Source organism: Macrobrachium nipponense, chromosome 19 (assembly GCF_015104395.2).
Source record: "Macrobrachium nipponense isolate FS-2020 chromosome 19, ASM1510439v2, whole genome shotgun sequence".
NCBI classification, from domain to species: domain Eukaryota; kingdom Metazoa; phylum Arthropoda; class Malacostraca; order Decapoda; family Palaemonidae; genus Macrobrachium; species Macrobrachium nipponense.
In genome coordinates, this window is record NC_061088.1 from 54,435,920 (window position 1) to 54,453,022 (window position 17,103).

Here is a 17,103-nt window from a genome sequence, read left to right on the forward strand (position 1 = left end):
CCGTTACAGAATTTGCTACCGTAGCAATCCCAATATATATAAATATATATATATATATATATATATATATATATATATATATATATATATATAAATATATTGGCAGCCATTTTGGAAATATGGTGGCCATATTGGAAAGATGGGTTCAGTTTATTTTAATGACAGTAAGAATGCCAAAATATAAATTCACAATCATTATATGGACATCATGCAACTTTTGTAAGCTTATGGAATGAAAATATTTGAGAGTAAATTTACCACCATTTTGGAAAAATGTCAGTCATCTAGGAACTAGGCATATAATGAGGTGGCCAGAGGTTAATTTTGATTTGTGAGGATAATAAGAGTTCTTATGCCAAATCTGTTACTTGTATCACATTTGCATTTGTGTCCCAATACCCCACTCCACTTATGTGGTTTGACATGGTCAGTGGAATAAGGGTACAAGTTGCTGTTTTACACCCCACAGAGTTTTTAACTGGATCTTTCTCCAGATTTCACCCTTATCTGACAGGGCCTTGGCTCTATTTATCCAGATAATCAAGAGGTTACTGTGCTTAAAATGTGCAAACATGCATACTGTGCATGGTGGACGCCTGACAGGGAGAAGAAATAAAACCCATTTTCTTTGGCTACCACTGAGTTAATGTCATCGCTATGATATAGGACACCATCATTGCTGTGGCTTTTTTCACCTTTGGAATAATTTTTATTTTTGTAGTGCTTGTCTTTTTTAATGTTTTGAAGGATGTCTATACATACGTCAGAGTATGCAATCACTGGAAAACTGACTGTATGAGGAAGTGTCCTGGGTATAGGCAGGTGTAGTATAGTCATTCATGTCCCCATGATATTTATCCTCACCTTTTTTGTGCTCTTTGGAGGGGCAAAGAATGTTCTAGGGAGCAACTTAGGAGTAAGAAGGTTGGTCATCAACACATTGGCTGAAGTATGGCCCCAAGGAGAATAGGAGCAAGAAGGTACATACCTTCTATTTTGTTGAGAGACAATACACATCCCTTCACTCTGTAAAGCTATTTGATCTCTGTCCCTGCTGGTGCTGTGACTAGTGGTACCAGGTTAGGGGAGGGACCATTAGGATTGCTGAGCCAAGGCTTTCAAAAGATGCCTTCAGACCGCTAAAGACTCTCTGCCCATATTATGGGATGACATGCAAGCTGTTCCTTGCTTCCTTACTGACAACTGGCTTCAGCTGTTATATTCTCAGTATTTGGTACCACTTGTACAACTGTATATGGTTCAGATATTATCTCCGATTCTGAGATGACATAGCCTGCTGAAGTTGCTTCTGTTAATCAGATGTCTGCCCAGAAGCTTACTTCAACCTTGTCTAATCCTACTATAGGGGAAAGATTGAGCAACAAGAAAAGTAGGAGCAAGAATTTTGTGCTTTTCCTTCCCCCTCTTCTGTTTATTCCTTCTTCAACTCATGGTCTTCTTTCCACTCCATGTTCCTTCATCCAACTCTCTTTAGCCTTTAAACCAAAAGAAGTAAGAGGAGGGAAGTCTTCTTACAAGAGATCTTTTTTGGACTTCACACAGTTGCCACTTCTTCCAGAACAGAAGCAACAGAACACTCCCATTCCCAGGACCCAGTCTCTGGACGGAAACTAACAATACATTTTCCAAAACTGCTCATGACCATGCACCTATCTGAAATGTTTCCTGTGTCAGGCCTAATGTGACCATCAACTCGGTGACCAGGTCCCTGGTCTTTCTATATCAACCACCACCCAGGTTGGTACAGCCCCTGATTGCCAGGGTCAGGCATCATCCAGGGATGTCTGCCTAATATGCAGTATCAACCCTGGCTGTTCTAATGCAATTGTTGGGTCTGTGTTGGAAATGGACACTGACTGTTTGTAGTCATGTCCTCCTTTAGGAATTGGCCTCATGACCTACTGGTCCAGTGAACCTTCCCAGGTTCATCATGAGCATCAACCTTTATACCTGGTCAAGGGGCTGCCTTAGCCTGGTGTGAACCCTGTAGTTTTTTAGTACTGAGGGTCCTACTCTATTAAAGCTACACTAGATTTGACTGGTAAGGCACCTTGGAAAGAAAAATTTACTCAATCATGAGCAAAATGAGGCTTTGAAGCTGACCTCTAATAACTTTGGTCTCCTTAATGAAAACCATCAATTTTGCTACATTTATCACCATCACCCATGGGTACTGGAGGATGTGGATTATCTGGTTGCTGTCATGGCAAATTCCTTTTCCTCTAGGTCTACAAGGTTTCTTCTTCCTCTGTTGACATGAAAGAAGTACTACCTGAGGGAAGAGGCAGACTAGTTCACCAGTGGCTTTATCCTCCAAAACAGTGGCCATGAAGTCAGTTGCCATGGTTACTCTTCAGCCTTCCATGTAGATGGGCGCCTAATTTAACATGTCAGACTTGGCTATCTGATTTACTCCTCAGCGTAGGGCATAGCAAAGCTCCATAGGCTCTTGAAGTCTGGAGGAAGGGTGCTAACATTCTAGTACCAATCCTGAAACTGTAGGTAAACCTGTGTTAAAAGGAACAATTAAAAGGAACAATGCCACTCAGTCCCATTCCCTTTTGGCTAAAACTGAAAGCAGACCCCAAAAGCAGAAGGGGTTGTTGATGGACTCCTTACTCTTTTGGAATAGCAGGGTTTGAGGCAGTAGTGGAAAAAAGGTGCTCTGACGCTCAGGTTACCTTTATGCACTGTACAGGGACTTTTACAATGCCTAAGACCCTTTGAAAATTGCCATAGATGAGGTTTTGGGGGCAGCCGTACCTTTCATTTCAAAACTGGGAAGAGGCCAAGCCTTCCCCTAAACCATATCAGGAATTCAGTGTCTTTCTGTTGTAAAAGCAAGAAGCCTTCTCAGCACTAGCCCAAAAGTCTGGTCAAAGGAAGGAGATGGGAGGACACTGAGGGTGTAAATCCTTCTCTGCAGTTGCTTTGAGCTTTGCAATGCCTGTCATAGAGCACTGACAGTGGGCAGAGTCTTGGGTAGTCCTGGCCCTGCATCTTCTCCTGGAGAAGAGATCAAGAGGATGAAAACCATCAAACCTCTCTTTATCCAATAAACAAGTTTGTTCAGCAGACTCAGTTAAGGATGAAAACTCCACAAATAATGCTAACTTCTATCAGAGAGGGAGAATTCATAATTTCCACAAATGCAAAGGATGTGTATTCCCAGGTACGGTGTACAGTACTTATCAATCAAGATTTCAGGAAATACCTCCGATTTATCTACTAATCAACTATTTAAGTTCAGAGCCCTGGGCTTTGGACTATCTATGATCCCCTTCACTTATATGTTTACCTTAGTGTCAGTTTCAGTTTACTTAGTATGGATTTACTTGCTATGATATCTCAACAATTGGCTGATCCTGGCATCCTCAATGGTGCCATTGCTGAGGATTGAGATTACTGTAATCTGTTGCTTTTTGCCACGATCTGGGCATCACAGGGAACTGCCAGAAGTTTTACCTCCAGGTCAAAACCAGGATGGAGTACTTGGACATGCTGATTGATACAGCAGCAAGAATGAGACAGTATATTTGAAAGAAAACTTTCTTTTCTTTAGTACGTACTCCCCTGTCAGAGTAGCTACAATGCATTATATGTGGTGGTCACACTATCTTTGTCTTAGTCATAAAACCAGGTCCCATAATCTTGTAAATGTATCAAATAAATAAATAAAGTTAACACTAAAATTGAGTGTTCAGACACTGCAAATCTTCCAGCTACGGTAATACATACCCTGATGATATGATTACATCATCTGCTCGTCCAACAAACCAGAAGTACCCATCAGTATCATAGTATGCTCTATCACCAGTTAAATAATAATTTCCCACAAAGACTTCTGATGTTTGCTTCTCATTAGCCATATATCCTGGAAAGAAAGGTAAAAATGTCAATTATACAAATATATGACAAAACCAATTCAAATTCTCTCCAGATAGTCTTATTTAATCTAACTGTTCATTGGCAAAGGAGTTGGCACACCCATTCCTAGCCTGTCCTTGTGCTGCTACTTATACCTCTTAAATCTGCTAGGGATTATTATGATTTTTGTTTACTTTGAAGGACAGACTACCTGTATTTCGGAGATATCTGGTATTATGTCTTATCTCAGTTGGTAAATATTCATGACTGATTTTATATTATTGAGCTAATTTTTCAAAGGACAATTTTCTTGCATATTCAGTTTTTCAGTTTCAATTACTTTTTACACTATGTAGAAATCTATTAATTTTTTTTTGTAAGGAGAATATTCCTCGTCCACAAGCAATAGCATTCTTACTCCTGTAAATCCAGATTTCCTTTATTTTACTTCCTTGAAATCTGCCTCACTACTTGCTTTCCTCCAACCAAATTTGACGCACTCTTTGACTGTTTCTCAATTAATTAGTACTCTTGACTTCTACTCTGCACCTCTCTTATCCACTATATTCTCGGCTTGCACGGTCTGTGTGGCTCTTGCTTCATTTAAGTCTCAGCAACAAGACTGATTCCTATTGCACTTGAGCGAGATTCCAAGTAAAATCTTGACATGACTGTGTTGTTGAATCATTAAATTAAAATATTTTGAAAAGCATTCATGATAATGTTTTACGAGACAGGTTGCGCAAGTTGGAACGCATAAAAAAGTTCGTACAAAGGTTAGATTGTAGCTCTTCAAGCTACGGAAAATACAGTGATTAGATCAATAATGACACCTAATACTGTATGGTAATCCTAGCATAGTGGCAAAAGTTTCGTTTTTCATAAACAAACCTTTTTAGAAGAATACTGGATCTTAAATGGTATAATCACATTGCAGCTAAATTGTAAGAATGGCTGTATTTTTTGAATATAGGTTAATGATAGCAGTCAGTTGGATTTCAGATTCTAGCAGAACATAAAGGACCATTGGAAAGCTGGATAAGTGTTCACAATGATTAGGGATGTTGACTGTTTAGAATTTACCAGAGTTGACAAAAGATGCTGATTGACTTGATAGAGTAATAAACATGACTGTCTACATTTAAATGACCTTGGCACAATGTGTGTTTTCTTATGTCACAGAATAAAATAATCATAAACAAATATCAAGTGGAAAATATTTTTAAAAAGTGTTTTTTGAAAGGATTTTACAGTTTAAAAAAAATTATGTTGGTTTTCAAGATACCCAAGACTTTAAACTTGAGAATATTGAAATATGACTCATATATGGATCAACTTTTTAAAAATGCATTTATTTCAAACCTTTAAAAAGTCCAATGGGATGACCTTCACTCAAGGAAACTGCAAGAAATCCTTCCTCATTTGGTCCAAGCTCTTGCCAGTGTGAATCAATAATCTACAATAAAAAAAAGAGAAAAAATAGTGCTGTAAGTTTCTAATACTTCAAGAAATAACCACCCCTTTTTTTATTTTAAAACTTTTCACCAAATTTGAGAGGAAAAAACCTTGAGTTCACTTTGTACAGTTGGTGAGCTGTCAAAATTCCACTGTGTGTGAAATGATGGACAGGGGAATATTTTGCTGGGTTACCTTCACTATCTCTTCTTTGGCTGCTTAAAAGCCCGGGTCAAACATTGGCGATTTCAAACCGCATAAGTCGCAACGGCCGAAATTCTGCTCATTAATTACGAGTCCACTACGTTCTCATTACAACCAAATCGCCATAAATCAGCATAAATCGTAACTAAGTCCCCGCCCCGAGTTTGACGACTTTGCGCCAGGGATGGTGACTATGCAAGGCTGCCTTGCATAGTCGCCGTCATTCCACGACTACTGTCAGAGGTGTAACACGCAACAATTACGTAATGGCCTCTCGACTTACGCCATTTGATCACGCAAGTTGTAACTAACAATGGCGAGTTATGGCATTCAGTACAACATACCCTGAACTTGGCAAACTCATTACGTGCTCAGTGGGGCTGCACAGTGAGTCAGAATGTGTCAAGTGTGTCAGCAGCCTATAAATGTAGTTCAAGGGTTTAGTTAATTGCCCACAGCTGCCTCGGTTTTGGATTAAAGATTTTCTGTATTCTTGATATTATTTGAGAACTTAAGATATAGCTTAATATGGCACTGAATAAAACTTAAACGAAAATATATTCTGTAATATAAATAAAAATGAAGTTTAACTCTTATTCACGAAATTTATACAGTTTTTTAACATGATTTTCTTTAATGAGTTCATTGCAATCAGTCAACATATTTGCATGTTCTGAAGTAAAAGAAATGAAAATGCATTTTCTATTTTAAGTAAAATATATATTGCTGTAAAGATTTTCAGTAGGTATTCTTGATATAATTTGAGATATTCAGATATAGATAAATATGACACTGAATACTACTTAAAAGAAAATATATTTGGTACTTACATAAATATTTTTGAATTTTAAGTTTTATTCAGGAAATTTACGTAGTTTTCCAACTTGTTTTCTGAAGCATGGAAATGCATTTTTTAAAATCGTTTTATTAGTATATCATTGATTTCTGCCAATGAATGAAGCCTGAAGGGGAGTTTAAATAATCATGAAGATGACCTCATGTGTCAGTGAGTCCTCTCGATTTGCCTCACTCTTGGAATATTGCTTCCTAAGCAATATTCCCGTAGGTGACGTCATATCTGTAGTTTGACATCTTCATCCATTTAGTGGACACATTTCCGTCAGTCAGGCTTGGAGTAATTACATTATACTTTGTGTCAATTACAGTTACAATTATAATAACAAGTCGTATTATCAAATTGCAATTACAACTAAAATTAATATTAAAAAGAAATAAAGAATTAGTTACAATTACCATAAAAAAGTGTAATTAATTACATTTCAAATAAATTAAATTACAATTACAACAAGCTTGCCATCAACACACAGCCCTAGCGTAAAGGGAGCACGACCTAGGCAGGCAAGAGTTGCTGACTAGTCAATTTCCTTCGCTCCAGATGCAAACACCTTACTTATAACTACCTTGCCAGGATCCTGGAGTCTTTAAGATTTAAGATGTTATAATCCAATAGGCATTTCTCCAAGAGGTGGAAGAAATGATTCCATAGACAGATTCTGGATCCGTTTTGTAGCTGAAAACAGCTTCACAGGATCCTGGAAACGGTTACGAATTTCAGGATGAAATAACTAAACAGGATGGTGAACTCTTTATGGTCAGTTTTGACGTGGAGTCGTTGTTTACGAATGTCCCTATTAATGAAACTATAAACATCATAATTGATAGAATATTTCCAAGTGAAGAATTTTTATTTCATGGATTTAATAAGCTTCTTTTTAAGCAATTTTTAGAACTTGCCGTTCAAGACTCAGCCTTTGTTTCTAACAATAAATTATATTTTCAGGTTGATGGTGTGGCCATGGGTTCTCCCTTGGGCCCATTATTCGCAAATTTTTTATGTCTAGTCTTGGACAAGAATTTTTGCATTCTTGTCCTGATTCTTTTAAACCATTCTTCTACAGAAGGTATGTGGACGATACCTTCACCCTTTTTAGATACGAATGGCAAGCTTCACAATTTTTACAGTTTATTAATTTGAAACACCCTAAAATTAACTTTACTGTGGAACTCGAAAACGGTAATTCTTTACCGTTTCTTGATATTTGTATTTCTAGGGATCATTAAATCTTTAACACTTCAATTTTTGGGAAGAAAACATATACGGGACTATCTAATATTTTTTATAGCTCTTGTCAAAAGAGTTTTAAGCTTGATGCCATCTCCACTCTAGTTCATAGAGCAATAAAGTATTCATCGAACTGGGATATCTTTCATAAAGAAATTGATTTTTTTTATCTAATATCTTCCAACGAAACTAGTACCCTAAGGATGTATTTTTTAATATTGTTGACAAACTTTTAACTTTGCATTTTAGACCACCCATTCCAATAATAGACGTGCCAAAGAAACTTATGTATACCTCCATACCATTATATACAATAGCAAATTTTCACAACACCTAACTAGAATTATTGAGAGTGAAATTCCCTTTCTAAATATAAAATTCATATCTAACAACCCTAGCAAAATAGGCTTTTTTTTCTGCTTCAAAGATCGTCTGCAGCAGTTCATACGATCTAACGTGGTATACAAATTTACGCGCCCGGGCCCCGGGATGTCCCAGAATTTACGTTGGATCGACTAGGAGGCTGCTGCAGATGAGATACTGCAGTCACATGGGCTTTAGTTTTAGGACGAGTCAAACATTAAGTAGGCCTGAACACTCAAACATAAAAAAATCAGGCAGTCGATTGCAAGATAGAGGTGAAGAAACAAAACTTCTCTATTTTAAGGTCAGTTAAAGACTCTGATTACCTAACCTCTCTAAAGTCATTATATATTAAACGCCTTGTTCCCTTATTGAATAGTGGAGTTTCATCTTCTACGCTTTATCTGGCATAGTCAACGTTTTAACTTCTTGACCAAGTCTAGTCATTCTACCTCCTTCCTTCTCAACTAACGGTTGGTTGCGCCTTGGTAATTTGAAGTTGATATTTGTTTTATATTTGTACTTTTTACTTTTTGTTTTATTAGTCGTTAATCTTTAGTCCTTTCTGTCAATTTTTAGTTAATTTTAGTCTTGTGTTTTTTTACTATATTATTTAATGTTAATACGTATGTATTTTTATTTCAACAGACTGAAGATGCACATTGTATGTGTGAAACGTCTCAAATAAATGTTTCTTCCTTCTGATATAGTTATCTGCGTGCTATTTCCTGAGTAGATATATATATATATATATATATATATATATATATATATATATATATATATACATATATATATATATATATATATATATATATATATATATGTGTGTGTGTGTGTGTGTGTAATATACTGTGAGGTATAGTTCAATTGTTGAACAATCATTTGCCCATGGTGGGTTGTTGCCTCCTTACTGGTTCTTGTTTTTCTTTGGGGGAAGTTTACGTCTGTCGTCTTAACTTGAAAGTCGACAGTCGGGTTTAGTATGGCAGAGAGTCAGGTCCACGGCAGCATAGCAGCATGGAGGCGTTTGCAGCGGGTATACCTTACCTGTTGGCTTTGGGAGCAGGAGGATGGTTAGATGATCAAACCATGGTCATCTGTGGGACGGATTTGTTCCAGTTTGGCAGCAGATGATTCGGCCGTAATCACTTATGTGATGGATGTGTTGTTCCGGTTAGCAGTTGGTTGCTGCTTTGGCGTGTTGCGGAGATAGTCTGTCTGTGTCCATTCTCTGTGTTGACAGCTGGGTCTGTCTTTATCTCTATGGAGATTGTTTGCAGTTTTTATGTACTGTGTAATGCTACCTGAATTTACGCTATTTTGATGCGGTGTGAGTTTATTTTTGCCACTGATGTATTATTGTATAATTGGTATGCTGCCTGTTTAGTATTTTTTCATTTTTTTTTTTTTCCTTACTGCCGGTTTATGGTTATTTGCTTATTATTGATTATGTATTTTGATTATTTATGCTGCCTATTATTTATTCAATGGTTTATGCTGCGTGGGAATTAGTTTGATATGGTTAAATTGTATTTGATTTTGTAGTTAATTCTGTCAAGTTAATATTTTGACTATTGAGTTTTTGATAATTAACTACTTGGCTTTATTTGTATTTTAAATTAATTGGACTGACTCTTTGATTATATTAATGTTATGTAAACTGCTTTATTTTACTAAACCCGGTCTCAGCTGTATAAATGTAAATAAAATTTTTGTAAATAAACTAATATTAAGGCAATTTTTGTGATTTTGCTCTGCTCCTTCTCCTTTGTTTGTCCCTACTGCTGTCGGGCATTCCAGTTCCATTTCATTTTTTTTTCTTTAAGATCCTGCAGGACCGAGTGCGGTCCATTACATTGGCGACCGTGTGACAGGATTTGGTTCTGTTTTGGCTGGCAGGGTTGTGACAACATCGGAGGAAAGTATGGTGAATGTGGAAAAAAAATATATATCTCTGTTGGGTAAGGAGGTGTGAGGTATAGTTTCAATTGTTGAACAATCATTTGCCCATGGTGGGTTGTTGCCTCCTTACTGGTTCTTGTTTTTCTTTGGGGGAAGTTTACGTCTGTCGTCTTAACTTGAAAGTCGACAGTCGGGTTTAGTATGGCAGAGAGTCAGGTCCACGGCAGCATAGCAGCATGGAGGCGTTTGCAGCGGGTATACCTTACCTGTTGGCTTTGGGAGCAGGAGGATGGTTAGATGATCAAACCATGGTCATCTGTGGGACGGATTTGTTCCAGTTTGGCAGCAGATGATTCGGCCGTAATCACTTATGTGATGGATGTGTTGTTCCGGTTAGCAGTTGGTTGCTGCTTTGGCGTGTTGCGGAGATAGTCTGTCTGTGTCCATTCTCTGTGTTGACAGCTGGGTCTGTCTTTATCTCTATGGAGATTGTTTGCAGTTTTTATGTACTGTGTAATGCTACCTGAATTTACGCTATTTTGATGCGGTGTGAGTTTATTTTTGCCACTGATGTATTATTGTATAATTGGTATGCTGCCTGTTTAGTATTTTTTCATACTGCCGGTTTATGGTTATTTGCTTATTATTGATTATGTATTTTGATTATTTATGCTGCCTATTATTTATTCAATGGTTTATGCTGCGTGGGAATTAGTTTGATATGGTTAAATTGTATTTGATTTTGTAGTTAATTCTGTCAAGTTAATATTTTGACTATTGAGTTTTTGATAATTAACTACTTGGCTTTATTTGTATTTTAAATTAATTGGACTGACTCTTTGATTATATTAATGTTATGTAAACTGCTTTATTTTACTAAACCCGGTCTCAGCTGTAAATAAATGTAAATAAATTTTTGTAAAAATTAAACTAATATTAAGGCAATTTTTGTGATTTTGCTCTGCTCCTTCTCCTTTGTTTGTCCCTACTGCTGTCGGGCATTCCAGTTCCATTTCATTTTTTTTCTTTAAGATCCTGCAGGACCGAGTGCGGTCCATTACATTGGCGACCGTGTGACAGGATTTGGTTCTGTTTTGGCTGGCAGGGTTGTGACAACATCGGAGAAAAGTATGGTGAATGTGGAAAAAAAAATATATATATTTTTTTCTGTTGGGTAAGGAGGTGTGAGGTATAGTTCAATTGTTGAACAATCATTTGCCCATGGTGGGTTGTTGCCTCCTTACTGGTTCTTGTTTTTCTTTGGGGGAAGTTTACGTCTGTCGTCTTAACTTGAAAGTCGACAGTCGGGTTTAGTATGGCAGAGAGTCAGGTCCACGGCAGCATAGCAGCATGGAGGCGTTTGCAGCGGGTATACCTTACCTGTTGGCTTTGGGAGCAGGAGGATGGTTAGATGATCAAACCATGGTCATCTGTGGGACGGATTTGTTCCAGTTTGGCAGCAGATGATTCGGCCGTAATCACTTATGTGATGGATGTGTTGTTCCGGTTAGCAGTTGGTTGCTGCTTTGGCGTGTTGCGGAGATAGTCTGTCTGTGTCCATTCTCTGTGTTGACAGCTGGGTCTGTCTTTATCTCTATGGAGATTGTTTGCAGTTTTTATGTACTGTGTAATGCTACCTGAATTTACGCTATTTTGATGCGGTGTGAGTTTATTTTTGCCACTGATGTATTATTGTATAATTGGTATGCTGCCTGTTTAGTATTTTTTCATACTGCCGGTTTATGGTTATTTGCTTATTATTGATTATGTATTTTGATTATTTATGCTGCCTATTATTTATTCAATGGTTTATGCTGCGTGGGAATTAGTTTGATATGGTTAAATTGTATTTGATTTTGTAGTTAATTCTGTCAAGTTAATATTTTGACTATTGAGTTTTTGATAATTAACTACTTGGCTTTATTTGTATTTTAAATTGTGGACTGACTCTTTGATTATAGTAATGTTATGTAAAAACTGCTGTATTTTACTAAACCCGGTCTAAGCTGTAAATAAAATTTTTGTAAATAAAGAACTAATATTAAGGCAATTGTGATTTTGCTCTGCTCCTTCTCCTTTGTTTGTCCCAACTGCTGTCAGGCATTCCAGTTCCATTTCATTTTTTTTTTTTTAAGATCCTGCAGGACCGAGTGCGGTCCATTACAATACATATAAGTGTGTGCATGTACAGCCTAAGATTCATTAGTGTTCTGATTTGTACTTATAGAGTAGTACTGTTGTCCACATTCATCAATATTTCTTTAAGTATTGTTCTTGAGATAATCAATATCTTGTACAATTTGACTCTCTCTCTCTATCACAAGCTGTTTAGATCACAAGGCTTCCCCAAATATTTAAAACTGACATTTGTGTATAAATTAAATGCAAGCCACAAAGATTATTTAATTGCTGTTTGGTATAAAATGACGAAATTTGTAAAGTAAAAACAGGTAATAATTATAAAACTGCTAATGATTATTATTGCAGTTAACACTATCATTTTCATTTCCATCCTCTCTGCTCTTACTCATTTTATCTATTATTGTTGGATTTCTATTACTACAAGTTAAATTACGTTATATTTAATTTTCTATTACAACTTCAACAAACAAACATATGTACAGTCTTCTTAATTTATTATTTTTTTTTTTTGTTTCAGCTCTGAATAGGTTCCAGGGCCAGTTCTCATAATACTCTTCTTGCCGAAAAGTACGTTTCACGTTACGTCTCCCTATTTCATTAAAGATCATCAGCGCTCGCACTTTTTCAGAACTGAGAGCCGCAAAAATAGGTGTATTGTCGCCGCAGAACTCGCATAACGCAACGTGACCACTACAATCAGTAGCCATAAATATTTGACCTGATTTTGTGTGTATGAAGTTTTTATGTTAAAATCAGCCAAAATCTAACAGTAACCAATATATTTTTATACTTTTTGGAAGAACTATTAATTTTAATACAGACTGAGATCGTTCGAAAAATTAAATTTTAAAAGAGAGTGAAAGAGACAGTGACAAAAGCAAAAGCTTCCTCAGATAAGAATCCCAGGTCGTGTCCTCTGTGCCAGTTAAGCAAGTTTAATCAGTCATGAGTCTGCTTAGAAGCAGAGCAGTTCTCTCTCTCTCTCTCTCTCTCTCTCTCTCTCTCTCTCTCTCTCTAGCAACTTCTTCCTTTGTTAGTGAAACGGTTGTAGCAATGTTAATGAAACTGTGACTCCCAAGAAGTGAATGAAATGAATGAATGTATTTATTTAAACTTACAACAAAGAGTTAAATTTGCAGAAAGTTAAGGAGCTGATATTTGGCTCAAAATCGATGAATCGCGAAGGAAAGGTAACAACGAGTCCCACTAAGAAATTATACTGGGTTGTTTACACATTACCGGGCCAGTTGCTCCCTACTTTGTTTGTTGTTGTTTTGATATTGCGACACCCAAATCCATCCGCCATGGTAAGTAGCCTTTCTGTAACCCCTGTGGTTAGTGCGCGCAGCACAACATTACCTCTTGCCAGAACATGCCGTGCCTGCCAAGAATCTTTAAATATGCGGATAAGGCGCGAAGCGCCATTCCGCCACGGCCTGCGAGTGGGCCCGCCAATCTGTAAGTGCTCCATTATACTTCCTGAGAAAAAAAGAACTTATGTTCTTTACATAAACGAGGAAGCATAAAACGATTAAACTACATCTTCGATATCCCTTCACATAGACCAGAAAGACAACGAGAAAAAAGGAGGCGAGTGGCTGAATAAAGATCAACAACAATATGCTTCCATTCCTAGGCCTCCCACATTGGCAGCCCTAACCCCCACCCCACCCCTTATATCCCCCAAAGCCTCAAGGAACCCACTCAACCATACAGCGTAACCGAAATATACAACGAAAACTTTGGATATTCATTCTCGCTTTATGATCTACTCTGCAAATGGCTTATTACACTTTCACGCGCATTTGATAGAAGGCTCCAGACTCCCGGTTCAACTACCACTGAGACAACAGACGCTCTTTCGGGCTCATCACAATGCATCCTGGCTGGGGGAGGGACAATCAGGGGAAATTAAGGAGGGAGGGAGAGGAAAAAGGAAGAGGGATGGTCGTCAAATAAGAAGAAAAGTAAGAGAGCGAATAAAAACGGTGGATGAAAATGATTATGGGGGTGGGGGGTGGGGGGGAGAGCACAATATGGATATGAGAGAGAGAGAGAGAGAGAGAGAGAGAGAGAGAGAGAGAACTCTTCTAAATTTTAATTTCAAATTAATTAATGAGAGAGGAAGTGGGAGATAGAAAGTTAAAATCTTCATGATTTATCTCCGTCTTACAAGTCACCATTAGCTGAAAGTGATGAGACATCTTCAAGACTATTTATAGCAGTATCAGGCAGTGAAATCGAGAGAGAGAGAGAAGGAGGCAGAGAGAGAGAGAGAGAGAGAGAGAGAGAGAGAGACTTTTACACTCAAAATCACGTTTATTTCAAGATTTTTATAAATATTTTAAGAGTATGCATACACAACTAAATAGCGCGCTCGCACAAAAATACTTTCTATTACTGAACAGGCATTATGTGCCGTACAAGACAGTTTCCTCGCTGAGGTTATTCTCTAAAACACCGCATAAGCATCGGGCAACTGCAAAAGTCAGCATTTAAACGTGAGTTTTGCATGCTTTCATATCCGATTTTATCACTTCATCAAATATCTATTTATAGCTATGGCAATACTCAATAAAAATAAATCCATTCACATTTAAATTCTGATTAACAACAATTTTCTCTACAATTCTGTCATTTCTGTACACTCACACTTCCTCTCTAACTAGCACTTTTTATATAAATGGAATATTTTGCCTTTTTTTCGATTTACATTTGTTATTAGACCATTATTTTCGATTAACATTCTTCGCTTTTGGTCACTTTTGACCTGAACCAGACACGTTCGACCCGGCAAGCTGCCTCTTTCCTGCCGGAAGGAAAGGATTCTCTTTCAGCCTTTGTATTCCCCGATTCCTTAACATTTAATCTTCCAGTGGCGACGTTATGCTTTTATTCCAGTAATGGCCAACGCTTTATCCTCCATCATCTAGGCATAGTTCCTATCCATTTGGATAATGCCATCCTGCCTCTGACATTTCCATAATCCTTTTCATGCTCGTTTAGTTGGCTGTCTTTCTTTCCCTTCCCTACTACAACCGCTTTCCAACTATACGCGAAAATCAGCAAACTTTGCAGGATTTTTTTTTCTATATCTGTAACTCGGAAATTGAACTCTTTCTTCGTCCCTTGTAATGTCTCGGTATGTTTCATTGTATGTCCATATTCTTTTTTTCCAATCCTAACTTACATTATCTACATATTCATCTTGATGTAAAAGGAACGGTGCCACCGTGAAACTGGCAAGGAAATATGTATGGTAAAATAACAGCATCTGTTATTTTACCTTGTAGTAGGCCCTTTTTCCAATAGTAGTTATATACTTTAAGAAAACCAAATTCCTGTCTTTCGAAGACACGAGGAGACAAACACCCTATGGAAATATATAATATATATGTGTGTGTCTGTGTTTTTTTAATGTGTGTATACTGTTGTCCACATTCATGAATATTTTTTTTAAACAATTTTCCTAATAGCATCGATATTTTGTACAATTTGGCACTTGCTCTCTCACACAAGCTGTTGAGATCAGAAGGCTCCCTCAAATATACCTGGGTATAGTTTGGTAGGATTTACAGTTTTTAAATATTACTTAAGGATGATGCTTTGCTTTCTGTCATTAACATAAACCTGATATTTGAGTATAAATTACATGCTACAAATATTAATTAATTGATTTTGAGGTCTCCGTATTTCACTAAAGATCATCAGCGCTCGCACTTTTTCAGAGCTGAGCGCCACAAAAATAGGTGAATAGGAGCCAAACCCAAACCTATAACGCAACGTGACCCCTGCGATCAGTAGTCATGTATATTGGATCTGATTTTCTGTGTAGGAAGTTTTTATGTTAAATTCAGTCAAAAATCGTACCAATAACAATGTATCTTTATAATTTTTGAAAGAACCAATATTTCTAGATTTAATTTTGATAAAAAGGCTGAAATCGTCGACAGATTAAATTTTAAAACGCGAGTGAAAGAACCGGAGCGGCAAAAACAAAACCAAAAGCCTCCTCAGATACGAATCCCAGGTCGTGTCCCCTGTGCCAGGTAAGCAAGTGTTAGTCAGTCATGAGTCTCCTGAAAAGTACACAAGCTCTCTCTCTCTCTCTCTCTCTCTTCTCTCTCGGTCATCAATCTCGTCTCTCTCTCTCTCATCTCTCTCTCTCTATATATATATATATATATATATATATATATAGATAATATATATATATATATATATATATTGTTCATTTCGCTTTTGCGAAAAGACTGGTTGTCTCTTCTTACGACTGTCATTCGTAAGCATTACTGGTTCCTTCTTTTCTCCTCTCCTATGTGGTATCTTAGTAGAGAAGTTCTTCTTAGAATAAAGGAGATGATTCAAACGGATAAGTTGATAACAGTAAAACAACTTTATTTCTGAACTCCATAACAAGAGAGACAGTTCGGTCGTGAGACCGTTCCGTTTGATCACTAGAAATGAACTGAATTATTAGAGCATCACGTTGATAGCGAAACATTAGCTATCTCAGCGATTCACATAAAAACATACGTAGTCCGCCGGCTCGGAAGTTACAAGTTTCCGGCGCAGGTTAACAGGTCAACCGCTTCCCATGGAAGGTGTTATGAATAGTTGACAAAGCTACAAATCGATGACATTTTCACAAAACTTAAACCAGGCTACTGCAGGCATTGCATAGCGTGATCTAGATTTGTCTTAGTCAGTAGGACGCTCCTAATTCGCCAATGACCCCTCAGGTCATGGATTCTATTTACAGATATGTAATTATCTGTTCCTAACATGTATTTATTTATTACATTAGGCTCGGACAGCTACCAATCAAGCCTTGAATAACAAAAGTTACTTCAAACATGGTTTCTTAGGAGTGTGCTCGTAACATATATTTAGATATAATCATAAAAAGTGATTAAATGTATAAAAAGGTTCTGTTACATATCCTTTTTGGACATATTCATAAACAAAGAGAAATGCATGGAAAATATAGATCCATGTTTGATAATAATGATTATTGGGTACCAAAAAAAAAATCAAAAGGTAAAAATCAAAAGGTTAACATG

At 37.1% G+C, this 17,103-nt stretch overlaps 1 protein-coding gene across 4 annotated transcripts in view; it reads right to left on the reverse strand.

Moving 5' to 3' along the window:
* LOC135217025 (acyl-coenzyme A synthetase ACSM3, mitochondrial-like) overlaps positions 1 to 17,103 on the reverse strand; it is a 271,158-nt gene that overhangs the window by 72,337 nt on the left and 181,718 nt on the right. For all 4 annotated transcript variants that reach the window (XM_064252627.1, XM_064252622.1, XM_064252643.1 and 1 more), the window contains exons 10-11: positions 5,251 to 5,344; positions 3,760 to 3,895 (exon numbers count right to left, since the gene is read on the reverse strand). In XM_064252627.1, the coding sequence (XP_064108697.1) occupies positions 3,760 to 3,895; positions 5,251 to 5,344 (230 nt within the window). The remainder of the gene's footprint in view (positions 1 to 3,759; positions 3,896 to 5,250; positions 5,345 to 17,103) is intronic.